Below are 26,310 nucleotides of genomic sequence, written 5' to 3' on the forward strand. Positions count from 1 at the left end.
AAAGGACCTGGTCCAATAATTCTCATTTATTAAAAACGAACTCATCTATTATCATAAAATCCTACCCACCAATCCCTTCTGCAGAAACTCTAAGATTTGTTTTCATAAGAATATCTACAGAAAAAGGAAAGACAAATGAAGCTAGCTTTTTTAATCAGAAGGACGCGACCCATTCGAGTTATTTTGGACCCAATCTAAAGGTGTTAGACTTTTCGAATGGAGCCACTGTGGAAAGCTCTTCGCTTACTGTAATAATATCGAGACGATTGTGATCAACGTTGCTGACTGGTCCGTCGTTTCAAGAGTAAGAGAAGTAAATTGGTTTACTCCTTCTATTTTCACCCTTCAGCTTCCAATTTCCCGCGCTGTTTTCTTCAAATGGTCACCGAACGCCGACCAGTTGGTCACTTTCCATCAATACTACGAGACAAAAGACAACCCGAATCCAGGCCCGAATGTGAAATTCTTCGCCATTCCTTCTGGTGAAGAAATGGGTGGTTTCATTCACCGGGGGTCTGTAGAAGGTTGGGAGCCAAACTGGACGTCTGATAGCAACTTCCTTCTTAGAAAGATCGGACCTCAACTAATGACTTATGCTCGCTCTTCTCCTACAACAGGTAAAGTCGAATTGTAATCAGCAGACTGTCAAATGACGGATTTCAGTGCTGAATAAACTGAAAGTGGACAACATCATGACACACTCCGTTGCCCCTGGTCGACCCCCATACAAAGTAGCTGTCTTCGGAAAAAGCTCGAAAAAGGAGATCCTGCTTTTGTAAGAATTCATCGTCTACCAGAACTGAAAGACAAAATGGCACAGAAATGTTTTTACAAGGCCGATACTTGCGGTTTCTATTGGTCACCAAGGAAAGGGATGAAACTTAATTGAAAAGGCCTTGTTTTTGAAGATATAATTTTCTCCTCCCTTATTCAGTGGAAAAGATCTTCTAGCTTTGACGGCAACAGAAACTTCTAGCGAGTCGTATTATGGCGAAAATACGCTGTATCTGCTGAATGCCCAGAAGGGAGAAAGCCAAACTGTTGAATTAAAGAAAAAGGGGCCTATTTATCACATCGAGTGGTCTCCCGATGGTGATTTCTTCTGCGCTGTTTATGGATTTATGCCGGCCAAGGCAACGTTGTACGATAACAAGGGAAATATCAAATTTGACTATGGAACTGGCCCTAGAAATACTTGCCATTTCAATCCACAAGGTAGGTGTGTGGGAAAGAGGAACCTTTCGAATCCTTCTTAGGAAGTTTGCTGATGATCGCCGGCTTTGGGAATCTCCGAGGGAAGATGGAATGTTGGGATGTAAGGAAAAACGAGAAGATATCTGAACCTGAAGCTCCTGATACAACGAATTTCCACTGGTCACCAGGTCAGAATCAATACGGGATTATCTAGGGCGGGCCGTTTCATGGCTTATTATTTAGATTAGACTTGCTAATCAACCATTCTCAGTTGTTAATTTACATTCGAATTATAAAAGAAAAAGTTAATTCAACTAAAAGTAGAGTCTTATCCCTTTTCATCAAGGCCGTTACCTGCTGTGCAAATGAATGATCCTCCATTTAAATATATTCATTTTTCGTAGATGGGGAGCATTATATATGGGCTACGACAGCGCCACGACTTCGCGTTGGCAATGGCTGGAAAATTTCGCACTATCACGGAGAACTAAAGCACGACAGCCCCTACCCGACTGGCGAAAAAGTCGAGCTGTGGTCGGTCGGTTTCCAGCCTAGCCCTCGCACACGTCAATTTGAAATAACGAAGCCATCCAAACAGCTGATACAGAAACAAGCGGCCGAGAAGCCGAAAGGATACGTCCCGCCCCACGCGCGAGGACGCAAGGATTACAATGTAAGTCTCGTGATGTATTAAAACTGTAGAAATAATCCGCACGGCCTTTTGCCCCATCTTTAGCCCTTGACAAATTGGCATTTGAGTACTGATTCAAACGACTTTTCAGGCTAAAATCCGCGAAGACGAGAAACCCTCAGATCCAAACGCCGCCATCCAGGCGGTTATTGACGCAAAAAACAACCCAAAGAGTGGACAGCCGGCGCTGACCGCATCGCAATTGAAGAATAAAAAGCGAAAAGAGGCCAAGGTAATGCATCATTGATACTCGCAGAGAGGATATTTTGAAAAGTTCGAGTTTTAATTGATAATTCATCATTCAATATTATTGCATCTTTTTGCTGCGGAGAGATTCCGACACAAACTTTTAAAAAGAGAGTTTATCTGAGAACAGTAAAGTGAGAACTTAGACCTTTTATTGGTAAACAATAATCTGAGCTTTAACAGTAGACAAAACTACAATATCTTTTATAAGTTATCTATTATCAAAAATTCTGCGATAGTACTCATATAATATGAGTCATATTATATGACTGAAATACCTGAATTTGGTTGTCCTAGACAGGGACCATTTTCTGTCGTTTTGAATATTAATGTGATTGAAAAAACGGCTCTATTTGTAACTGAAGATTAATATATGAAAATGACCAATTTTCGCTGACAAAGAAAAATCTCTAGGTCTGTCAGTTTAGCAATTAAGCCTTATGCAAGGTTGGCGTAAACGTCTCTATAAATCAATTCCGCTAGAAACGGCAAGCCGAAGAAAAAGCACAAGCAAAAGAAGAGGAAGCCAAGAAAATCTCGGAACCAACTGCTCCAACGAGCGGCAAAAGTGACGCCGAACGCGAAGCTCGCAAAATTCAAAAGAAGCTGAACGCAATCGAGGGGCTGAAAAAGCGCGTGGCAGCTGGAGAGACACTGGAAAAGGATCAACTCGAGAAGATTAAGAATGAGGAAGCTTTGAGAGACGAATTGCAGAAATTGCAAATTTAATCTTTCAACTCTTAATTTAGTTGAAAATCGCAAGAAAGATTTAGTTATAATTTTGTTAAAATTGAAAAGTTAACTGCCGTTTTCTAAATGTTCAAACTTTGAACTTCAAAGTTCATGTTCCATCCATTGATTCATGCAAACAGAGGAAATGCAAAATTGCAATCAAGGAAAAGAATAACCAACGAATTCATTTTAGAGGATGCAAATGCTGCGCTGTCTAAAGAGAGCCAGCTCAAGTTATATTCTATGCTCGCGGCTTCCTTGCGGGGCGCTGCAAAAAGCATCGTTTCAAACCGAGAAGATGGGACTCATGCCTAATGGAAAAATTGACACGTCAAAAATTAATGTGGAGATTATGGATTCGCAAGGAAATGATGCCATCGCTAATATTGCTGGAGCGGCGAGCAGACGGGTCCAAATAAAATTATCTTTGTATCTTTTTTATAATTATTCACCAGAGTCCTTTTGTGAACCCATTAGTAGAGTTTTAATAAAGCGTTCTTATGGTCGGGTTACTTTTATACGAAGAGACAGCAAAGGACAGATTCTCGAGCAGCACGGATGGATGAAGGACTCGGCGCTCGGACACTTGTCTTTTTACTACCTTCACAATCCGATTTTCCAGGAGCTAGAGAAGGAAGAGATTGAAGAATCGATCTTTCAGTATGACATTGTTGAAGCGAGCCATTTGGGAATGCACATTGTCAACGCTAGAATTGTGGATAAAGGATCAGGAAAGTGGTTAGGAAGAGTTTAAATCCGTCTAAGTACCATTTCGAGACCAAGGAGATCGTCTTAAGCTAAGACTCTTAGCTGCTATTAATCCGGTCTAGCCCAATAATCAGCCGACAAGTTATAATTTATCGTCTGATCTCAGTCTGACACGATTTTAATTGCCTTATAAATTGTCCATAAAGTCAACCCACAACCATTTCGCAAGAAAACACAGAGATACTTGAGAGCCAAGTAGAAATTCTCAGCGAGCCAAGAAAAGTGAACCGGTTCAAACCGAACAGTTCGCCCTTGAAATAATTGCCGCAGACAATCGATGGATATGGGTGCTAACAATGAAGGCTGTCAAATATAAATATTCAGTGTCAGAAAAAGAAAAAGCTGCAATAATGACTATTGTTTGACGCACGAAAGAATGGTTGCGTTGCGTGTCCTTATTTTTATTTTTTGCCAAAATCTTGAACCGATCAAAAATCTTATCTTTGTTTTAAAAATAAACAAAATTTAAAGAGATTAGAATATAAAGAGACAAAAATGGGTCAAAAGAACAAAAAGAAGAAGATATTTTTGTTTTATATCGGTTTGATTTATTTATAGCTTGGTGCAGATTATCATGTGGGGCAAAGATTGACCCCCGTTTTTTATCCGTTTATCTTGAGTGGTTTGCTCAGAATCACTATAGTGAGAAAAATCATTGCTGAGTTGATTATTTTGCCGCAGCCAGTGGCGTAATCTTATAAATTTGCTTTTAGAGAACAAAGTTGTTTTCGGTGAAATCGGAATTGAAAAAAAGGCTTTCATCCTGTTCCTTTTTAGAGATTCTTTAGAACATGGTCCAGGTACTATCTTTTTTAAAAGATCTTCTCGGAGATATTCCGCTTTCAGGACTACAAGAGCCCGGTTAAGGAGTATGAATACCCCTTTGAATATGTCATGGAAGCGTACCAGAGGAGATTTGGAGAAAACGGATGCCCAGATATTCCGATTATAAAAGAGATGGATGTGAAGGAAGAAACAGATGAGAATGGTATTCATAACATTTTGAGACGATGCAGGTGCGCAAAGAATTAACGTTTTAGCCATAAAATTTTTAATTTCCAGACTACAGCCAGAAATCCCCGGAATGCTGCGGCGAATGATGGGAATCGATTCAATCTTCTTCTGCCAGAGAAATGTGCTTGATCGCAAGAAACGGACGCTCACGATCACTGCATGGAACGAGTCATTCGACAACAAAGTAAAAGTCGAAGAGACTTGCAAATACTGGGCCGATGGGGACAATTTAACCAAGTTTACTCAAGAAGCGAAGTTGACAATATCTTCGTTTTGGGGCTTTGAATCGACGGTGGAAAAGCTTATGATTAGGCAATATACGGTAAGGGATCATACTTCGAGAATATGGCTATGTGTGGATCGTGACGCTTCCGTTTAATTCTTTTTCAATTTGTTTTGTATTGAATTATTATGTCACTAGGTCTGATGATCGCAGCATCATAAAAATAGAATAATTGCTTTGAGTTGTGAATTTCCCAAAGCGTCATGAATATTTTGGGAAGTTTTTTACTTTTTATAGAAATAGATGGAGTTTTTTTGTATTTTTTCCACCCGTTTAATTTTATTTGTTCAGTATGTCATAAATATTGCTCAAAGAGCATGGTACGATATTAAAAATTACCTTTGATTGTTTGATTGATATCAACTTGTGACGCTTCTGAATGGAACCATATTCGTGACGTTTTGGGCCACATGTATAAAAATTCGTAAATGGAAAGATATAATTTAGATCTGTCAGCTTGATCTTGATGCTATTTCCAATAAATCTAATACAATATTTAGTCGAGCATGAAACAAGGCAAGGAAATTCTTCAAAAACATTTGAAACAAATGAATATGGAAAAGTCGCCTGTAGACCGGCTCAAACCGCTTCTCCCATCCGAAATAAAAGGTAAAGCGAGTAATCTAGATGAATAATTAACGCAGTTTGAAGATATTGACAATATCTATCTGGAGCGTTTTATCAATTCACGTGACGGTAATGTGGAACGGGCTGCCAGTGCGGCGAAGAAGTTCAACGAGGCGCGGAAAACATGGAACGTCTGCGAATTGGAGAAAAAAGAGTGCCCGCAAGAGTGGTCAAATAATTTCGATGGCAAATGGCTTGGGCTCGATAATGAAGGTAAAAATCCACATTTTGGCGATGGAATGTTGACGGTGTTGATATTTAGGCGGACCAGTGTTGGTGCTGCCCCTGGGCAAAATTGGTGTTCGCACAATTCAAAAGAGTCTAAAAGAGGAAGATATCATCAGAGAGATCATCAAACTCATCGAGCATCGACCAAATCCTCATGTTCAATTCTCAGCACTTATTGATTGCGATGATGTTTGTCTACGACAGGTACAAGTTTAATCAAAGATATAGAAAAGTTCATTTTTTTCCTTGTTACGTCACGTCATCTTTGGACAACTGTTTATAAATTCAACTATTGATTAAAGGGGTTAGCTTTAATTTGTATTCTAGGGATGGGTATCTCGACCGGTGATAGACACAATGCTCAAGCTCTCAGAAGTTCTGGCTCACCTTTTTCCGGACAGTTTACGACGCGTCCTTCTCGTCCGAGCTCCAGCTCCGTTCACAGCTGTTTGGTCCGTTGTTTCACCTCTCATCGATGAAAAAACGCGCGCCAAAGTGTGGCTTTACTCCGGAAGCGACAACAGCAAGAATCTACGAAAGTTTTTGCAGACAAATGCTATTCCAACCTGGCTGGGTGGAGAAGCGCCGTTTGACTCGTCTTTCGGAAACAAGAACAAAGATACAGATAGTGGGTATGTCAAAGTGACTTTACCTTACGAAGAAACTGTAACTGGATTACCGGGCTCGATGGTCCACTGGGATGTTTCGCGGAACGAACACACGGCAATTACTGGTATAATTTCATTTCCTTTTATTTTTATTATCGAAAACGTTTAGGCTTTACGGTTAACGGAAAAACAGAAGTCGGCGATGTCTGTGGAGCCGTAGATCTCGACAAAAAATCAGGTAATTAGCACTTGTTACTTTTATTTCGTTGTTTTGATGTTTTTCTTTTGCAGTAGCAGATTTCGGTACACTGAAGTGCAGCCAAAATAGCAGTGAGAAAAGTAAATAAGCACACACTTTTTGAACTTGGTGAAATTAGAGAACAAACAAGGTGTATTTTTAAAGAAGCACGCTAGAATGCATGAACTAATACTGTTATGAAGGATTTACTAATAGTATTATTTCTCGTGTTTCTTCTATGAATAAGCTGGTGATCAGAACACTAATGAACAAAACATTTTCTTAATTTTTACGATTTTTTAGTCGTTTTCAAATGGGAAGGCAGCGGAGAAATGGGACTTTTCATCGCCGTCTTGCCACCAGAAGATCTCCGCGGATCAATTAGCTCGCTGGACTCCTTCCAATCGGGCTTCTCGTTATTATCAGTCTGAATATTAGAAGTACTACAGTTACTGTAAAAACTCTGAAACAACTCAAACTTCTACTAACAAGCCACCATATCACCTCACAGAGAGATCGCTCTGTCTGATGCAATAAATCTCACAAATACCTTCCAACTGATCTTGCCCCTCTGTCACTAACCATTTTCTTCTTCTTCTAACAACAATTTCTTCTTCTCAAACTGCTTGTCTATAAAACGAAATATATATTTATCTGCAAAAAATATTTATCGTTCTACTCATTTTAATGCATTTTCGAAACCCCCTTAGACATACATTTATGGATTGATAGATATTTTTTGCTCACAAAGATAGACAAGTAATTCAAAGCCCTCTTTTCCAAGCCCTTCTTTACCTGTTCGAATCCTTCAAGGTTAAATTTGTCTATTTGCTTATTAACCTATTTATCTTCCTTTTGCTAGATAACTACTTATATCTTAATTATAACGAATGACGTAAAAAGATATATTAACCTCGTTGTCTTCATATTATTTCTCTGAAGTTCAACCTTCCTAGTTTATTTCTGGTGTTTCTCTTCTCGTAAACGTTTTCTACTTTACCGAAGTTTTAGAACCTACAGAATATTTTATTCAACAACTCGTTCTTCTTTTCTTAACAAATTTTGTTCTGAATAAATAATACCTTCTTGCAATACTTCTTTCTCATCGTCTTTGGTTGTAGATGAGATGACGACCTCGAATCAGGCTATTTACAAAGAGCCCAGAACAGTTGTACTAGTAAAGACAGATACAGGCTTTGGCTTTAATGTGCGAGGCCAAGTCAATGAAGGTAAAATGATCAAACCTTCCGTCAGGTTCTTACATTCCTTTTTTTTCTTGAAGGAGGTCAGTTGAAATCTATCGGAGGAAAACTCTACGGGCCTCTACAACATGTCTCCGCGGTGCTACAAGGCGGTGCAGCGGAAAAAGTCGGCGTCCGGCCAGGCGATAGAATTATTGAAGTTAATGGAAATCGAGTGGAAGGAGCTACCCACTCGCAAGTCGTCAATTTGATTAGGCAAGGAGGAGATTCTCTTTCGCTGACGGTATGAAGCCATTTTTATCTGATAGATTGCACGTGTTTTTTTATTTAGATTCTTTCCGTTCCGCCCGGAGAGGCATCACGACTTGATCCAGATGATGATCAGTTTTACGACTACACAGATCGAGCACCACTAAATATCAAGATCCCTTCATATTCTCATTCAGCGGACGGCAGTTTTGTTCAATTTCACGTTCATCTCAATGATGAGCTTGTAGCTCTGAGGTATGAGCGAGTAAATAACCTAATTCCTAAATTAATCAAAAAGGCGTTACTCTGAATTCGTCGCGTTAGGCGCACAAATTCAACGATTATTTCCCGATCTTCCTCTGCCACCTCTTCCGGGCAAGTGGCTCTTCAAAATGAATGCATCACAACTTACAAAACGTAAAATGGGCCTAGAAGCTTGGCTCAACGAGGTTAGTAGAAATGATATTTCTAGCGCCCTAAGAATTGAACTACTCAGGTTCTCGCTGTGCGAGTTGTCCACAACGCCGAACCAGTGGAAAAATTTCTTCAAAAAGATGGAGGCAGTAAACAGAGCTTCCAGCGATACGTAGTTCTGCCTGGTAATCAAAAATGTAGTTATTGTTGTTTTGAAAGAGTTGTTTATAGACGGGAGCCACTATCCAGTGACTGGACAAACAACCGTCGGCGATGCGTTGGAAAACGCGCTCAAACGAATTGGCCTCGGTTCGGAGTGGTCTGCCGCGCTGCAGCTTTTCTACAGAGATCATGATGGCGTTTTGTGTAGATTCACGAAGCCAGAAGTCATCCCAAATCAAAATGAGATCTTCCTGAGGTTGTTTTTGCTCTCTCCAGAACTTCTGCAAATTCTTATCGAAGACAAGAGCTTTCGAAAAGTACAGTTACTTGTAATCGACAGTTAAAGATGTGCATTTTTTAGATTTTGTTACAACTAGCAGCGCAAGAAGCGAATCCAGTAGCAAAGGAGCGGCTGAATGCAACCCAAGAGCATTCAGGCAAGCTGATCGAGGAAATCAAGGATTCTGAAAATGATTTGCGTCTTCAAGAAGCAAAATTCCCTCCAGTTGGATGCGATCGCCGTGCACCACCAGCGAAAGTCGGGATTAATTTGTTCCAGTCGCAGCTAGAAATTGTTGCTTATAACGGGGATGAGGGTGAGTTCAGGTCTCATTTCTACTGTTTAACCTTTTCTACAGCTGAGGGAAACAAAATTGCTCTTGATTGGGCTGATGTGACGGAGTTTTGCTCTCACAAAGACGGTCTAGCGATCAAGTACAAAAGAAAAGAGAGTGAAAAAGGGCTCAAAGTTTTCCTTGTTCAGTCTGAAATTGCTGTTGATGTTTACTCAAGAATACAGGTCAATTCTTCTTATCGAAAGGGAATTTTCACGTCCATTTTAGCTTGAGAAAAAAGTCGAGGAACAACTCGACAGTCAGCCGCTTCCAGAGTCCGTCTTGCGTTTGCTATCTACATGATAGAATAAAACAGAATCAAAACAGCATTTTGTGTAGCAAAAATTGTTTCAGAAGCCCTTATTCATTCTTACATTCATCCATTTCATCCAGATATCATTTATCACTACAGTTACAGGTTTCCTCCGTGACTGACTACAGAAATTGTCTTCAATGCGTCCACGAGTTCAAGCTTTTATACAAAATCGCTTTAGTAAAAAAAAAAAAAGTAATTCTGCTCGCTCTCCCCACTCTCCATCACACAACAAATAAGAAATACTGTTACATACTGTTAAATGAGTACCTTACCTATTTCCATTCAATACGTCTCTGATTACTTCACATTATCTCTTTTACCAACTGTCAGAATGCGAAATCGAGGGGGCTACAAGAATTACAGAGGTGGTGGAGGAGGTGGATACAAGGGCTACAACCGCGGGGGAAAGTTCAACAACTACAACAAGAGAAGAAGATCGAGTTTTGACAGAGACGACTATCAGAACGAAGAGCCGGAAGCACCCTTTGAATCTAGTGGCGCTCCATTAGGTATAGATCTTATTTGATTTCAACTGCTTTAACACGTTGAAGGGAACTTCAAAATCGTCCTCGGCGGCGGAGACAATCGAGTGATCGCTGGAGAAGGTGAGGATGTCCCGTCTATTCAAAGTCGCCTTGGTCCAATCGCAAAACTACGAACCCGTGTTCATTCTTCGGAGGAAAATGACTCTTCCGAAGAAGCGTTACCGAAAACTATCTCAAGCAGAATTGTCAGACCCCCAGAAGATCCTAAAGAAACGTCAGAAGCTTCAAAATCGGGATCTAAATCGAACAGAGTAATCACTGTCGGCAAAGATGAAGAGACAACCTCGAGAAAGTCTTCTAAGGAAGAGAAGAAAGTCAATGGCTCATCGAAAATCGGACCGAATCATTCTCGATCAGCAAGAATCTCTAGTAGAAGATCTTCAAAAAGTCCAGAGTCTAAGAAACGCCGTTCAGCGACCCCTAAGCGTCGAAGATCCCGATCAATTTCTCCAAAAGTCTCTAAAAGGTCCCTCTTTCCCGATCTCCCACCCCCAAGCGCAGCTCTCGCCGAAGCCTGTCCAAAGAAAAATCGAGGAAGATCTCATCCGACCGTCGAAAGATCGAACCCGCTAAAGATCGTCCAAGATCGCCCACAAAGACCTCTAACGAAAATCGACCCACTGAAATGAAAGAACCCACAGAAAATCAAACTGCTAAATCGCGCCCACTAGTGCTCGATAACCCACAACTGACTCAGATTGACATTGACGAGCTCGTCGAGCTCAACTTTGATTTTTTCAAAAAGCGGCTGAAAAAGATCGTTAACCAACGCGATCGGCTTGGTCGCACGCCACTCATGATCATATTGGACTTTACCGCCGTCAAAGCAAACGTAAAATCCTTCGAGGAGAGCCAGTTCAAGCACGTGACAAAGGCTACACGCGAATTGATAAATGCAGGCGCTGATTTACGGGTGAAAGATATCTTCGGCGATACACTTATGCAATATCTTGCACGATGGCGATTTGGAAAGGAGAGCTTCAAGGTTAAAAATTGAAAAATAGCGATAGTGAAAAAATCGCGATTTTGATTCTGTTTGTTTCTCTTTGGGAATGTATCGTTTCAGTCGAAGAGTGAGCAACATCTGCCCCGTCGCATGAGGGAAATACTCAAGGAATTGCCTTTGAAAGAAACCGGTCGTGGAGCTCTTTCTATTGCTAATCTGAAGGATGCTGACGGACGAGCGTTTTATCATAATTTATTCTGGTCCAATTTTAGAGGTGCGTCCACTCAAGAGTCGTCGCATCCTAAAGCGTTTCCTAGATCAAAGCCAAGTGGAGGTTGATCGCCTTGCTTCTGCGTTTGAAATTATCGCTGGCAGCTTGAAACTATCCGATGAAGATTGGGAAATCGAAGACGGAGAAGGAAATACACTTGCAGATACTCTTCTTGAGTCGGAGCTGTTTTCGAAGGCTGCTTATAGAGCAATGAAAGAAAAATCTGGACGGGTAATTGATCTCCCGTAAAACTGGTGTGAAAAGTTATTAGGTCGAAATAAAACCAGTTGAGCGAGCGCCTGATAAATTTGGAGAAAATCCTTTCAAGCCAAAGGTTTGTTTATTTTTACAAACATTTCTCGATTCTTCTGCTAGAAAAAGCAATCTCCTCGCCAGTCAATTCAAGAAGAACAACGACCAAAACGAAGGGACTCTCCATCGCCAGTTAGAAGAAAGAGATCCAGTGAATCTGACAATCAATCAAGACAAAAGTCAGTTGAAAGACCTCCACCAAGAAAACAGCAACAGGAAGTTGCTTATTACAGTGATAGTGATCATGTAAGTGTCAAATATGTCGTCTGTTTTTACACCGGTCATAGGCAGATGAAATGGATATTCACGCCAACGCGGATGATTTTATTGACGATGTTATTCAAATGATTCCTCAGAAGAAAAAGAACAGAACGACATCCCGAAGGAGTGAAACGTAGTACCAGTCCTTTGAAAAAAGAATTAAATTTAGTTTTAGTCCGAAAAGAAAGAGATCTCGTTCACGAAGTAAATCAAAGCGAGTTGACCAAGGAAGAAATGGAAGACGAGAACCTGAAACGAGAAGCTCCCGTCGAACGCGACGAAAGTCTCCTACTCCGATTCAAGAGGAACAACCAAGGCGATCGGATTCTAGAACAGGAATGACTAGGAATCGAAGAAATAGCGATGCTCACCGATCTCCTGTTCGACGAACTTCAAACGATGAATCAAGGACAAGAAGACGAACGCATCATTCTCCAGAAGCAGTTCATCGAAATGAGTCTCGTGGAAGAAGAGAATCTCCTCAAAGAAGACGCCCATCAAGGCATGTTTCGAAGTCTCCGGAGCGAAAAAGGCCAATGCACGCCGAAGACAGACGGCATAGAGATAGAGGCTCGCCCGTTAGAGTTATAGATTCAAGGTTGGTTCCAATCAATCGCTCTAGATCCGAATGCTCTTTTAGAAGTCATAGGAGACGAGGAGACATGAGCCTGAAGAGATCGCGTGATCGAAATCAACGAAGATCAATGTACTAACTCAATCGTAGTTGAATGTTTGATTTATTTTTAGCTCCAACTCGCCGCCTAGAAATTTTGAACTTGCTGGCTCTCGTCACTCTCCGCTAATCGATGACCGCCGCCGGTAAGTTCCTCCCGTGAATCAATCACAATTTATAAACTCTGGTCGGGCTAATCAATTGGACTGATTGTTTTATTCCCAGCTATTCACCTGAGAGAAGAGGATCGCCGGAGAGAAGATCGCGCCGCGAGTCCAAGGATCAATTACTGCGCCTTGCAAATTATTGAGCTGAAAAATCAACAAAAACAAAATCCTTGGGCAAAAATCATTCTTGCTCTACCAGTATTAGCCTCTAAACATATGTACGCCGCAAATTGATCGAATCTTTCAACTTGTACGCGCCGTGCTTTTCCCTGGACACACGCGCCCAAGGACAAAGCGGTTTCTCCCCTCTACGTAGTCAAGAAATTACACTTCCTGCCTGTCATCATGTCATCATTAGTAAAAATATAGTTGTGGTTTTAAACACTCCGGAACAAAACTGAGAAACTGGCGGTTTCAGAAGGAAAAAAATGACGTAGAAAATAAGCTCACAATGGACTCCGATGTTTTCGTCGATTTCTTGCTTGATAACGGTCTGTATAAAACTGCACAGGAGCTGATAATCGAGCTAGAAGCGGCTGGTGAGCCAGTGCCAGCAAAGTTGATAGGTTTCTTTGGTAGAGCGGACAGTAATTCGGTCAAATCTGGTGAGAGTGGAATCAAGGAAGACGCTGGTCATAGACTTAGCTCTGAACAGCTCGCGTTGTATGATGTTTTATCCCAAATCGCCCCAGGAAAGTGTTGATAAATCAAAGCGTTATCAATCTATGGATAATAGAAGAAATTTTTCAAACCTTTGTTGAGAAAGCAAAGGCGGTCCCGAAGAAGAATCAAAAGCACTTCTTCGTTACAAGTTAAAATTGGCAAATGAAGAAATTGAACGATTAAAAGCTGCACCGTCTGAGCCGAGAACTTGTGATTCTTTCAATACTGTCTTAAATCCGATGAATGAAAAAGTCGCGCCTGTCGATAATCTTGACCAACTGGTGATGAAATATTTGGAAGATAGAGGGCTTGAATATTCTGCTTCCACCTTATGCGACGAGGCTAATCTTGGTAAACAGTTTTTCAAGGCCCATTTCCCTAAAAATACTAAGATCCATCTTTGGACCCGCAGCCAACCCTTGTTGAGCTTGTTAACTCAGCATCCTCTGAAGATTCTGGACCTTCATCGATTCTACTGGAGAAGAAACTCAAAGAGAAAACTATCGAGCTTGAAAAAGCCAAGTCTGATTTGAGAGCTGCTCATGTTGAAATCGAGCGTTTCTCGCAAAGTCTTGTCGACAATATGTTGACAATGGATACTCCTGTTCTCGCAACTCCAACCATGCCCACTTTATCCGGATCTATGAAAGGCAGTGTCGTGCAGGTTTCAGAAGCAATCTGGAAAATGATTCAAGAGAATGCGAATATCGTCGATAATGAAGACAACAAGGACACATTTATTGCCAACGATATGCCAAATTTATTGGGAATCATAGAAGACTGTATAGAGCCGCTTCTATCTGGAATCCTACTCAAACATAGACCACTACTAATTCCACTACTTTTGTCAGCTGCGTATCTCTCATCATCGCCTGAGAGCAACGACGTTTTCCTCAAAAAATTGTTTAATTTGATCAAGGTAAAATTTCAATTATTTAATTCGCCAAATATTTGCTTTTCTAATTAGAGTCCACGCTTTGAGTTAGTCATCCTTTTTAGCACTTTTTAATAGTCAGAAATGAAAAGTAGATAATCTATTTAGAGATGATCGATTAGCGAAAAGTTGTTCATACGCATAATATTTAATGAAATCTAATTTAGAAACCTGATGAAGGACAAAGAGAAATTATCGCTCGGGGCTGTGCCGCGTACGCGAAATTCTGCGGAGACACGCGATGCGAGGCTGAGTTGTTTCCGCAACTGTGGCTGCAGCTGGATCACAAACACCCGGAGAGAAGACTTTTAGTAGCGGAAACCGCTGCGGCTCTAGCTCTGGAAACTGGGCCCAAATCGCATCCGTTACTGATGTCTATTTGCCAGCAACTTCTTGAAGACAAGGTTTCTGAAGTGAGAGTAGCAGCTGCGAATTCATTCGCTGTTCTTTTGTCGTATTCTGACGATGTCGATAAATTAAGGTACCGAAACCGGGTTCGAAATTATATTGATTTTATTTCTAGTTCTATCCAAAATAGCAGCATAAAAATTATAAACGATGATAGTATACCCATGGAAACAGCCTTACTTGTTCTATCTATCATTTCTAAAGTTTCATTCGAGGTAAATAAATAACAAATTTCGTCTAGATAAAGCGTTTTTAGGCTGAAAAAGAATCAAATTTGGTGCATAAACTGCTAAAAATCGTCGAAACTGAGCAGGACTCAAAGCGAGCCCTCAGAGCTGTAGCTGAAATTTTACCTCATTTTTATGCCGTCCTTGTTATTGATTCTTCTTGTTCATATTCGACAACTTCTCAATCGAAGGAGTGTTTTTATGTTTCCAAGTTCAACGCCATATCGAATGCTTATCCTGAAGCCGCTGAATTACCCGCTGACAATAATTGGAAGACTGCTTCAAATCAGGAACACAGTCGTTTCAATGTCATTCTCACTCTTCTCACAAAGCAGATGGTCCCTCGTCTAGTCGACTGTGCCCTTGAATGCCCTGTTATGCCTGATTTCTGCGAGATTTGGACTGAAATATTCGCAACCCTTGCCCAGCTCTTTGGCCCTTCTTTTATCAAGACCTATGTTAATCCACTGATGATTTCCGAGCTTGGATTGTTTACCGATTCGACTGAAAAAACTGCCTTGCAGACGATTCTCGTCTCCTGCTTCTGCTCTGGGTGCATTGCCACGCTGATTGACGACAAATATATGTTTGAGTACTTTTCAATGGTCCTGCGCGAGATTCTTTTTAAAATAACGCCACTGTACATGAATGGATTCGAAATTACGATTGAGTCGCTCCTGCAACGAGAGGGAAAATCTGATATTGTTGCAAAGAGAGTGAATGAAGCAACGATGGGAGTTTTATGGGAAGGTGTGACGAACGAAAACGAGGATATTCGGAAAATCACTGCGAGAGCAATCACTTGTGCTGCGAGGAAGCTTTCCCTGACGGATATTTCCCGTCAATTATTTCCAGCGTTGAATTCAATTTGTCTAGGTATGAGTTTTCCTATGCCGTCGTTCACAAAAATTAGACTCGTCACAAACGATCAGGAAAGAAGCATCGAACTGCGTCGCGGTTGTGATTCAACGAACACAAGTTGAACGTCACGACGATCTCGAAAAGCGCCTTCAAAAGATCGTTATGCAGCTGATGGTGGATCAGTTTTCAGATGTAAAGACGAGCATCATCAAGACTCTCGTCCCAATAGGTTCTTAGTTTAATCTTTCTTTGATTTCAATCATAAATTAGCTCTTGACTCCGATCAAACGTACCGTGAAGACTTTTTTCTCCCCCAAGTCGCTATGGTAGTAACGAACATCACTCCAGCTTCTGTAGATACGTCACTGGTTGAAACGATCCTTGATTTATATGATCAGTTGTTGAGGTGATTCATCGATATATTTTTATCATCGAACAATAATTAAAATTAGTTCCAACACGATGCTGTCAAATGGGTGTTTAACAGCAAACGTCATACCAGCATTAGAATCACTGGAGCCTATCTGTAAAACAAAAGTATTTCATCGGATTATACAGCTGCAGTCGCTGATTAGGACTTCGATCAGTCGTGTGGAACCGAAGCAAGGGTAATTTACAACTACGTAAGAGTAATTAATGCCCTTATGTAATTTTTCAGATCACCGCCTCTTACTACGTCGAAATCGGCTTATAGTCTTTCATCTGTCTTGCGAAACCCTTTCTCAAAGAAACAGTAATTTTCCAGGAAATCAAGGAAAAAACAAACGACAAAAATTTTACTGAATAATAAGTAGATTAATAATATTAATTAAATATTTTATTAATATTTTTACTTAACAAACTTCAACTTCTCTTCTGTCATTATTTCGCTCTGTGCAAAACTTCAGTCAATCATTTCTTCAGCAACACTGCATTAAGATATTAGTTCTCCATCTGTACAATCATCTCCAAAAGCTTCATTAACTCCTATTATTCACTGTGACGGGTTACCTATTATTTATACTTAGAAATCAGTTATGATTATCAACCAACTAGCAGTAGAATAGATACTTCTTCAAACGAATAAACACCAACATTCTGAATTTAGTAGACTGGTTTCGGCCAAAAGAGCGTAGAATGACTTCGGAGCAGCCAAAAGTAGAAGGCGTTTCAGAAGCCGAGGCGAAGGTTGCTGAGCTCGCCTCAAAAATGAAATCCATCAATAATATCGATATCGAAGCTCTCAAGCGCATGAAAATGATGCAGGTGAATATTACGTGCAGAGGATACTCTTATAACAATTGTTCTAAGATTATGGAAATGCAAAAGAAAGCGGACTCAATGCCAACTCTCACGCCTGAAGTCAAGTGGGCTCAAAACCCGGACGCCATTTCCTTGTCTATTATGATCACTCAAGTCGCCCGTCCAAGTAAGCCTTTAGCCATGATTTGATTTCTTAAATCCGAATTTAGACGTGACTATCAATGGGGACACCTTGGAGTTCGCTTGCTCCGCCATTGGTGCCAGCGGAGAACGGCGCAACTACGAGTTCGAGCTTAATTTTTATGACCACGTGGATAGAGGATTCATGGTTCGCCCAAGTCAAAACTGTCTCCAGGTCCGTTACTTATATACATTTTTAATTCAAATACTTATCTGCGTTTTAGCTTATTGTGCGAAAAGATAGAGAATCCTGCACCATGTGGAAGCAGCTGACACGCGGCAATAAGCCGCAATTTCTCAAAAGTAATTACAAAATGCATCCTAAAGGTATAACTACACGCATTTTAGTCGATACAGAGAGATGGGTTGACCCAGACGATGTCAAATTCAGGACCCCGGAAGAAATGGAAAAAATGCGCCAAGAGCAGCTTTCCGAGAGAGAAAGAATCATCGAAGAGCGCTACAAGCAAGTCATGTTTGCCGAAGGTAACTCAGCAGTGTTTATACCCGTTTCAAATTAATTGAAGATGTGAAATCGAAAGAGGCAGAACACTCGCGTGAACTCACCAAACGAGTTTATCTCTTCTTGTTTTCGTTTGCTATGTTCCTCGGTTTCGCCTTCGTGTTTGGAAAGAACGTCTTCGGAATCGTTACTGGTGGAAAAGCTTTCCTCGCCGATTCTTACAAATCTAGCGGTAAAAATTAATAAAAAAAATCTTTCTATTTTTTATTTAGCTCAACTGATCAACGCTCTCCAGACCTTCGCGTTTCTGGAAGCCCTTCACACTTACTTCGGACTAACTTCTGGCAAAACAATTACTTCAATCACTCAATGCGCTGGCAGAGCTATTATCTGTCTCTACCTTTCCCAGTATTCTCGAGCACAGACATCCGAGTTTGTCTTTGGTCTCTGGATGGCTTGGTCTTTGTCTGAAATTATCAGATATCCTTACTACATGAGCGCCGTAAGTCTCAAAAGAAGGTGACAGCTTTTCATAAAGTTTAAGATCATGAGAATGCGAATGCCAAAGCTCGAATGGCTCCGCTACACCGCTTTCATCCTCCTTTACCCGATCGGTTGTGTTTGCGAAATGGGCGTCATCGAAGCTGTTATCGGTCACTTGATCAACCCTTGGACTGAAATTCTAGAGCCAGAGCCATTGGAAGGTTCCGGTGAGCCTCCAGTCGAGGAAGGAGCTGAGATTCCAGAAGCAGAGCCTGTGATCATCGAGCATCCCGGCGGAGAAAAGACCAATTTCTTCTGGTTCTTGCGAGTTCATCAATGTGTTCTTCCCGTTGTTGTGATTATGCTCATGTATTCTATGCTCAAGCGACGATCAAAGGTAACGATCATAAAAGAGATTCAACAATGAATTCATCAATTATTAAAAAGGCCCTCGCTGCCGGCAAAAAGGTTGACGAGAACATCGCCGCTCAGCGAGCTAAAAACGCAGAGCGCATGAACGAGCTTCAAAAGAAATTCGTCGCCAAGCAACTTGAAGAGATGAAATCCGCCGACGAAAAGAAGGATGATTAATTAATGCTCCTTTGTGCAGCGAATTTTTCTCTTGTTAGCTTCTGAACTAGGCCTATCTTTATCAACTTATTCTTTTTTATTTCACGAATTGGTGAAATCTGTGGTGTCATTTTAAATATTTTCTCAAATGCAGAAATAACGCGTTAGCTTTGCAATAAAGCATTGATGGCTTTTCGAGCACCTATCAATGTGGTACTATCGGCGTTTTAAAGATTAATTCTCTGATTATCCTTACGTGCCTCCTTTTTTCTAAAACTCACAAAAGTGTATCACAAGAGTCTTTATTTCCCACTTTACTTTCTGTCTTCTTCCTGCTTTTACTGTTACTATCGCAATTTTTTAATTATAGAAAAGATGAATTTTTGGTCGTTCTCCTCGTTGATTTCAAATTTTCAATCATCGCTTCCTCGCTCAAAAATTATCCAAATCACCAAGCAAGTCACAAAACATTTACTATCTATCCCAACTGTTGCCAAATATGATTTTCTTTTGCTTACTTTTCATTTATTCTAGCTTTTAGGACCATTAGAAGTTCATTTTGAAAAAACAAAATACTTTTACTGTAACTTTCAAAATTGAGCTTAAAAACTCAATCGAGTGAAAATATAGTGCTATAAATTATCTATTGTATGGAACATATGTTTAATTAAGCAGTAAGGGGAGCACGAATGACATGCGTATTGATTCGTGGATAATGACTTGAAATTGAGGGACTCGCGCTCAGATTCCTTTTTGTATTGTTCACCTTTGCGTCTCGGGTCGTAAATTTTTAATAGCGTTTACCATATCCGAAAATCCGATCCTGTGATGTCTTAAGTGAACAGCGCCCTTTTTCACGGGACAAGTTTGAGCGAGAGGTTGAATTCTCAGGCGGTAAAAACTCTTTTTTTTTCGTCAAAAGAGAAAAAAGTTAACCTTCTTCAACAGCAATAAAATTTCAGAATGGCCTCAAATGAGGGTGAAGAAGCTTTGCTAACATGGGTCCAGTCATTCCCAGAAATCTCCGTAAAAAGTCTTGTCGATCTCTCGACCTGTGTTGACCTCGCGCTCATCTGTACAAAAGTAGACTCTGAATTTTTCGGCCTTGAATGGAAGAAGAACTTGTCAGACACGTCATTAGAGAACAAAGACCTCTGCAAATTGAATGCAATCAAAGTTTGTGAGCGAGTTCTTGAGTATTATAAAGAATGCCTAAAACGTGAGTCTTTCAATTTTCCTCCAGTTTTTTAACGATTTACTTTAGTTTCTTTTGTAAATATCGACACGCCAAAATCCGACGAAGTCGCCACAGGAAATATCAAAGAAATCGCCTGTCTGATACAGTTCATCCTCGGCGCTGCTGTCAACTGTGACAACAAAAACGACTTCATCGGGAGCTTAATGACCCTTGATGAGTACGTTCAAGGCGAATTGATGGCGTACATTCAAATTATCCTCGATTCGTGTGTTCCTGTTGGTGAAGAATCATCGAGCATGGACGAGGAAGATCTGAGGCAGCGTCTTTTTGAGCTTGAAAAAGTTAGTGGGATTCAAACGAGCTCGATTGAATCATTTTCTAGGAATTGGCTCTGAGTGCCGAAGAAAATCAAGCTCTTAGATCAGATCTTGAATCCGCGAAATCCTTCATTTCTGACAGACAGAACGGCAAGTCTAACGGCGAAATCGACCTGATGGAAAGAAGGGCGATCGAAACCCAACGCAGACTGGATGAAGTGCAAGAGGAACTCATGATGATGGAGCATCAACGTGAGGAAGAAAGCATCCGACTCGAAGTCGCACTAAGAGAGGCGGATGATTGGCGACAGGTAAGGCTGTAGATAAGGTTGCCGCTCATCAAGTGTCTTAGAGAACAGAAGTCGCGGAGCAAAAAGCAGACGAAGTCGCAGTCCTCAAAGACGAAGTAGACTACCTCAGAGAAAAAGCCGACAAAGCAACTCGTCTTCAAGCCTCTCTCGACTCGCTCAGGAGCAAAGCAGAGGAATCAAACGAGCTGAGAAAAAAGCTTCGCGACGCAGAAGAACTCTCGGCTCAGGCAACAAGGGAGCGCGACGAAGAACTTCGAAAGCTCAAAAGTTACAAAACGCAGCTTCAAACGACGAAACAGGCACTTGTGGAAGCGCAATCGAAAGCAGTTGATGATGATAGAAGAGTACAAAGGTTAGAGAATGATCTGCGCGCGGAGAAGGAAAAATCGAAAGTGTCTGAAGCAGCAGCGGAAAGAGTTACGGCAGAGTTAATTTCTCTCAAGGCTCTCAATGAGGAACTCAGGTAAAGTTACACTTTCATTCTATGTTCCTATGAATTTAAGTTTAAATTCTGGCAACATGGAAAGCCTTGGTGAGTCTCTAGCGGCTGAAACAGCAGCCGGAGACGACATGAGTCTCATGCCTCCGCAAGTTCGCGAAAAGATGATCCGTCTCCAATCGGAAAACAAAAGACTATCCGAGCAAGTGGACCGAGAAATCAGCAGAGGCCGATCTGACAATGTCGAGCTCAATGATACCATCGAAAACCTCCGATCCGAGAAACAGTCGTTGACAGACAAGATCAAGGAACTCGAGACGAAGCTCGCCGAGGGAGGAGTGAAAGAAGACAGTGAATCTGTTCAAGAGCTCGAAGAGAAGGTCAAGTCCGTCACAGCTGAAAACGCGAAGAAGAAAGAAGAGTTCAACTCGGTTTCCGCTGAGCTCAACGCGGCTAAGGAGAAAAACAGCGAAGTCGAAGCGTTGCTCAAACAGAAAGATGAAGATATCAAGGTTTGATACTATGTATAGCTTTTGATAAATATTCTTATATTTTAGGCGATGGAGACGCGATACCGCTCGTACCTAGAAAAAGCTCGTTCGGTCATCAAAACTCTCGATCCAAAGAACAACAACAACACTGAAGTCGTCGCCCTCCGCGCCCAAGTTGCCGAAAAAGACCGACTCATCCGCCGCTTAGAAGCAGAAAAAGCCGAAAAGGGCAAAGCTCGCGACCAAGAAGAAAAGCTCTTGGTCTCAGCGTGGTACAACCTTGGTAACAAAACTATCCGCGGCGCCGTGGACGAGCGAGTTGGTCGCTCGCAACCCGGTCAAAGCTTCCTCGCCCGCCAAAGGCAACAGACTCAACAAAGGCGGAACCAACAGAGGTCAGTGCAAAAGGCGCGCATTAATGCCGCCGCTGGTGTTTCTGGAGGTGCTGGTGATAAGAAATTTTTCCCTTCACGATCATGAAAATGTAGCTCCATCCATCTTCATACAGCCATGTGTACATATGCTGATGTTTGTGATAAAATATGCGATTGTGAAATGAAAAATAACTTGTGATATCCTCAGCTTCAATTATTGAATTGATGAGTGAGCTCTTCCTATGACTCATTCTCTCATTCTTGAGCTGTTACGGTGCGCTTTCGCAGTCTGTTCCTACACCTCGTTTCAAAGTAGTTTTCAAAACGCTTTCCCGTCCGCTTATCTATTGAATTCAAATTGTCTCGCTGCTTAAATTTATTCTAGGCATGCCGAATCTTACCCTCTTTTGCTCCTTATCAGAGCCACGCTTATTTTCAATTATTTTTTTACCTTTTATCGTCCAAAGACCTCTAACGATCCTACCCGTACATCTTCAAAGCAACATTTAACAATTACACTTTTTAAAATTATTTTTACGTCCGAAGTCCACTCTTTAACGAATCCCTATCAACAATAAATTTTAATGGAACGTCTACGTATCTTTTACTATTTTGACGATTTAGTGCGAAGAAATTGCATTCAAGAGAGCTTCAATTTGAACAATTTAAAACAGCTTCTGCACATGGAAAATCCACTGCTGTTAGATTTTTTCTTTTTCTTTTTGTGCTGTCAAGTTGGCGGCATGTCGGGAAAAATCGAAAAGCGCGTTTTAATCGTCAAAGTAATTATTGATAGTAGACGATATGATTTTATTTCGGAGATTTTACGAACACTCGTGAAGAAATTTAAACAAATTCAGTTTGAAGTTAGTAAAAATTTTGCTTGAGTAGCTTTTGGTGGCTAATAAAAAAAGTAGTTCGCTTGCTATCATTGTAATCCGAGGTGTCTACTATCTGATTATGAAGGTAGAGCCTTCCACTTGAGGGAGTCTTCCGTTTGTAATGATTATAATCTCCAGAACGTCGCAGCTCTCGTTTCTCGACAATCTGACTAATCTATTGTCTTGGTCGAAGTTGCAAGATTTCACAGCTGATGACTCTCTCAAGTAGGTAGGAACCTTGATTGATGATTTTCTTGATTGATTCCTGGAAATTGACACTTTTGAATTTGCAGCTTTGGAATCGAGCAAGGCAAGGGTTTGTATAGCATCCACGACCTGACCTCGAAGCTGGACAATCGAGCGCAAAAGTTTTACCGCAACCTCCAGCAGCGAGCATCAACGCCAAAGTAACAACGCGGAGAATACAAAACTTACAGTAACACGAATATCCATTTATTACATAATAACCAACTTAGCTCGCTTTTGCATCCTTCAAGCTTTTTCTTCTAGTCGTAGGGTTCAGATAATGCTCCTACCTCTTGATATGTAACTCAAGAAACTAGAACTCCTTGACTTTGGGCACATTTATCCCCGAAGAAGGTGATTTGTGTTGCCCACAATGCTATCTGGCAGTGCCAATCAGATTCTCGGATTTAGATCATTAATTTATTATTGGTCAATTGAAGATTTACTCGAATTCGATTGGCCAGAGGTAGTTGTCAACGGCAATTCTTTAACCATATGAATCATATGATATGATACTTTCTGTATCCAAAATCTTGTTTTCGCATATCACTTCACGAGACATGAAAAATATCAGTCTATCGAAATATTTTCTTATTTTCCTAAAACTGTAAAATACTAATTTAAACATTTAAAAGTATTTGGGTGTCACCATTTCCATACCTTTTCTACGAATAAACAACACTGAACCTTACCTTTTTCTGTACGTCAATTTCAACCCAATTTCATTTTGTTTATGAAATAATTTATTTTTCCCTTTTTACTTGTCATGTGCTTATTTTTATTTCTGAAATCCCGCTTCATAACTTAACAAGTTCCATGTCCTTCGAGAGCTTCAGTTGACGAAAACAGTTTTGTTGCTTTTGCTTTAATAAACGATAAGGATGAATCAACTTAACCCGTTTAAATAATTTACTTTTAATTTTCTCGAACTTTGACTTTCTTGAAAATAAAATTTCAAACTTGCTGTATAAAAAAAGACAATGAATAGGCGCCTCCGGAACATGGATTCTGCCAGGTTCTTATTCTTTCTTCTGAGCATTGAATTTTCTTTAATTTTCTCAGGGCAGGAAAAATGAAAATTAACTGAAGAGTAAAAGATTGAGAATTGAAAAAAATGTGGCTCGGATATGATGTCAGGGATAACTCGACCGCGGTGTTTGCTCCGCCACAGAGGAAATCTGCAGATGTCTTAAAAATTCGGAGACCACCAGTTGGATGCTCGACTAACCGACTGATAAGAGTTCGAAAAACCATCCGCAGGCTTATATAATTTTCACCAAAAGTCGAGAGTGCAGTTGTTTGCCTTATCATCTTTTTCGAACTTTGAATTTTGATCGTCGATGTGGAAAACGATCCAAATGTGAGCATTACAACTGCTGAGTACTTTCCCCGCGCTGAAATCGTCAATAAATCGGACTTGAAGCCGATCACTTCTCGTCGTACCGATCTCTACCACCATGAAAAAGTCAAGCTGTTTCAGGACATTGATAGTGCTATCAACAAATCTCGAGCGCTTGTCGACAGCCTCGAAAAACTCCCAGAAACGGGATCGGATCTGATTGAAATCGACTTTGACGAGGATGGCCATCGAAAATTGACGGAGGCGAGTTACACTGCGATGCCGTACAAAGTTTCGGTTCGCTCAACGCTCCCGCCAAAGATTCGCGTCAATGGCCAGCGACCGGAGATTACTAGAAAGTCTCTTGGAAGCAAGGAATACCACTTAGAACGGCGCCAGCCGGAGGTGACGCTGTCTTATGACGATAGAAGGCCGTGGAAAGTTGCTTTTCACGGGGAAATCTCGAGTATCCGAAGTATTTGGAAAAGAAACACGGAGAACGTGGAATCAGTAAGTGTCAGTGGAATGACCTCAGGAAGCTTATGGTTAATTTAAAGATAGATATTTCCGCACGCGCAAAATGGAGGAAGCTGAGGAAAGTCTACGGGCGGAGAAACGAGTCGGATGGGACGATGTTTCGGACGAATACAGGAAGGAACTCAAGAGGCAGTCCGAAATGAGACGTCTCCAAGGCCCATCAGAAAAGGTCAGTGATTCACTCTCTCTCTCTGTAGACGCATTCCTTTAGTAATCTAAGGTAGTTCTTGTCAAGGAATCTGGTCTGTCCCACCTTTTCTCGCTCCTTTATTTCGCAGCTTTATGCGCTAGAATCCAGTTTCAAGCTTGAATTTTCTAGTGGTGGGAGCTGACAACACCGGAATTTCATTACAACCACCACAAAGCCCTGGACGCTGAGCGAAGATGTTCCAGCCAGGCTGAAACTTACCGCCGTGGGCTCAAGAAAAACTCCGACCTTTTCTGGACTTACTAAACTATTTTTAAAAGTTCATTTCACTTTCTCTCATTTATCGTTTTAGTTTTCCGAATCAATCAGTTCCAAAATGTCAAATCTTCCAGTTGCCTTTTCCAGATTCTTTTTATTCAAATTGAGGCGCTAATCCGTAAGGTGCACACCTATGTTTTTGACCAGATTATTCTATTTTCCATTTACAAAGTACTTTTGTAGCGACAAGTCCTAGACACGAGTTTTGTCTCTTTTCCGAAAAATATTGCTCTCTAATGTAGATTTGGCAGATCAAGCAGATTCTTCAGATACATACATTTCATTTTTTGATAAAGAAGATAAAAGAGAGATTTTATGCTCGCAGTTCGAAAATATGGCACAAATGCGAACGAACAGGCTTTTTACTGGCTAAGTAAGGCTTTCGAAATCAATTTTTCCTAATAGAAAGGCATCCTCAACTGCCCGGAAATTCAAGCGGAATTTACGATCAAATTGATGATAAAATATCTTGTTTTTCATAGTAAGAGTAGATAGATTAGAAGACTTCAGGCAAAATGATTTTATCCAGAATGAAATTTAAACCCGCGGATTATCGAAAAAGTAAGTTTTGCCCAATAAATATGCTGATTTGGTTAGTTTTTGAGAGTTCTCCTATAAAGGGCCCCTTTTGACCAAATTATTTGTCAGCATTTCTTAATAAATTTTCTTTATTTGCAAAATTAGTGTTTCTTTGTTTGGAGGAAATAATTTTTTTGATCTCGAATCGGCTCGAACATAATGAGTCTTCGAGAAATCTGCCCATTAGGAGAGAATATTTCCCCCATTAGAGAGCTTTAGTCTGGGAAAAGGCGCAATACATTTTCTTGTCTAGACATCCTTTTTCCTGCTGTTTGAATCATTTTACTTCATATATTACCCTTTCTTTTTCTATAAAAATATTATTTTTGTATTCCAATGT

General features: G+C 40.8%; 7 protein-coding genes and 1 long non-coding RNA gene across 11 annotated transcripts; all 8 read left to right on the forward strand.

The window, feature by feature from the left end:
* The first annotated feature begins 196 nt into the window (after positions 1-196).
* LOC145698493 (eukaryotic translation initiation factor 2A-like) lies at positions 197-3,022 on the forward strand. The gene is made up of 8 exons (XM_081775695.1): positions 197-304; positions 350-617; positions 664-865; positions 933-1,215; positions 1,257-1,382; positions 1,599-1,867; positions 1,977-2,117; positions 2,615-3,022. The coding sequence occupies exons 3-8, from the start codon at positions 812-814 to the stop codon at positions 2,858-2,860; spliced, it is 1,119 nt and encodes a 372-aa protein (XP_081631821.1). The 5' UTR covers positions 197-304; positions 350-617; positions 664-811; the 3' UTR covers positions 2,861-3,022.
* A 1,291-nt stretch (positions 3,023-4,313) lies between these two features.
* On the forward strand, positions 4,314-7,721 carry LOC145696897 (protein real-time-like). Of its 2 annotated transcripts, XM_081774003.1 has the most exons (10): positions 4,314-4,431; positions 4,478-4,647; positions 4,694-4,967; positions 5,429-5,537; positions 5,580-5,768; positions 5,818-5,987; positions 6,111-6,516; positions 6,561-6,629; positions 6,683-6,730; positions 6,933-7,721. In XM_081774003.1, the coding sequence occupies exons 1-10, from the start codon at positions 4,423-4,425 to the stop codon at positions 7,058-7,060; spliced, it is 1,572 nt and encodes a 523-aa protein (XP_081630129.1). In that variant the 5' UTR covers positions 4,314-4,422; the 3' UTR covers positions 7,061-7,721. The 2 variants fall into 2 exon arrangements, with proteins under 2 accessions (XP_081630129.1, XP_081630130.1); XM_081774004.1 differs by lacking the exon at positions 6,683-6,730.
* LOC145696899 (sorting nexin-27-like) lies at positions 7,721-9,891 on the forward strand. Its single transcript, XM_081774006.1, has 9 exons — positions 7,721-7,858; positions 7,912-8,114; positions 8,163-8,335; positions 8,379-8,529; positions 8,577-8,679; positions 8,726-8,973; positions 9,018-9,252; positions 9,295-9,455; positions 9,499-9,891. Exons 1-9 carry the CDS (start codon positions 7,756-7,758, stop codon positions 9,571-9,573), a joined length of 1,452 nt encoding a protein of 483 aa, XP_081630132.1. The 5' UTR covers positions 7,721-7,755; the 3' UTR covers positions 9,574-9,891.
* Positions 9,892-10,612: 721 nt separating this feature from the next.
* Positions 10,613-13,143, forward strand: LOC145696896 (uncharacterized). Its single transcript, XM_081774002.1, has 10 exons — positions 10,613-11,116; positions 11,198-11,351; positions 11,395-11,579; positions 11,620-11,682; positions 11,724-11,906; positions 11,948-12,054; positions 12,097-12,519; positions 12,562-12,627; positions 12,669-12,740; positions 12,820-13,143. Exons 1-10 carry the CDS (start codon positions 10,757-10,759, stop codon positions 12,902-12,904), a joined length of 1,698 nt encoding a protein of 565 aa, XP_081630128.1. The 5' UTR covers positions 10,613-10,756; the 3' UTR covers positions 12,905-13,143.
* A 56-nt stretch (positions 13,144-13,199) lies between these two features.
* Positions 13,200-16,871, forward strand: LOC145696894 (RAB11-binding protein RELCH-like). The gene is made up of 10 exons (XM_081774000.1): positions 13,200-13,457; positions 13,528-13,775; positions 13,817-14,343; positions 14,526-14,839; positions 14,882-14,981; positions 15,023-15,869; positions 15,907-16,083; positions 16,125-16,260; positions 16,307-16,462; positions 16,513-16,871. Exons 1-10 carry the CDS (start codon positions 13,213-13,215, stop codon positions 16,589-16,591), a joined length of 2,829 nt encoding a protein of 942 aa, XP_081630126.1. The 5' UTR covers positions 13,200-13,212; the 3' UTR covers positions 16,592-16,871.
* Positions 16,872-16,945: 74 nt separating this feature from the next.
* LOC145696898 (very-long-chain (3R)-3-hydroxyacyl-CoA dehydratase-like) lies at positions 16,946-19,436 on the forward strand. The gene is made up of 9 exons (XM_081774005.1): positions 16,946-17,099; positions 17,145-17,262; positions 17,306-17,451; positions 17,501-17,579; positions 17,625-17,762; positions 17,804-17,971; positions 18,012-18,241; positions 18,284-18,619; positions 18,670-19,436. The coding sequence occupies exons 1-9, from the start codon at positions 16,971-16,973 to the stop codon at positions 18,811-18,813; spliced, it is 1,488 nt and encodes a 495-aa protein (XP_081630131.1). The 5' UTR covers positions 16,946-16,970; the 3' UTR covers positions 18,814-19,436.
* A 255-nt stretch (positions 19,437-19,691) lies between these two features.
* LOC145696895 (protein Hook homolog 1-like) lies at positions 19,692-24,040 on the forward strand. Of its 2 annotated transcripts, none has more exons than XM_081774001.1 (7): positions 19,692-20,011; positions 20,057-20,331; positions 20,373-20,618; positions 20,660-21,081; positions 21,122-21,569; positions 21,615-21,943; positions 23,097-24,040. In XM_081774001.1, the coding sequence occupies exons 1-7, from the start codon at positions 19,756-19,758 to the stop codon at positions 23,212-23,214; spliced, it is 2,094 nt and encodes a 697-aa protein (XP_081630127.1). In that variant the 5' UTR covers positions 19,692-19,755; the 3' UTR covers positions 23,215-24,040. The 2 variants fall into 2 exon arrangements, 1 of the variants encoding a protein (XP_081630127.1); XR_014133828.1 differs by having other exon boundaries at positions 19,693-20,011; positions 21,615-23,032; positions 23,097-23,233.
* Positions 24,041-24,386: 346 nt separating this feature from the next.
* Positions 24,387-26,309, forward strand: LOC145696901 (uncharacterized). Of its 2 annotated transcripts, none has more exons than XR_014133830.1 (3): positions 24,387-24,904; positions 24,946-25,094; positions 25,245-26,309. It is a non-coding gene; the product is annotated as an uncharacterized LOC145696901 (long non-coding RNA). The 2 variants fall into 2 exon arrangements; XR_014133829.1 differs by having other exon boundaries at positions 24,387-24,898.
* Position 26,310: the final 1 nt, after the last annotated feature.

Source organism: Oikopleura dioica, chromosome 2, assembly GCF_907165135.1.
Source record: "Oikopleura dioica chromosome 2, OKI2018_I68_1.0, whole genome shotgun sequence".
NCBI lineage: Eukaryota > Metazoa > Chordata > Appendicularia > Copelata > Oikopleuridae > Oikopleura > Oikopleura dioica.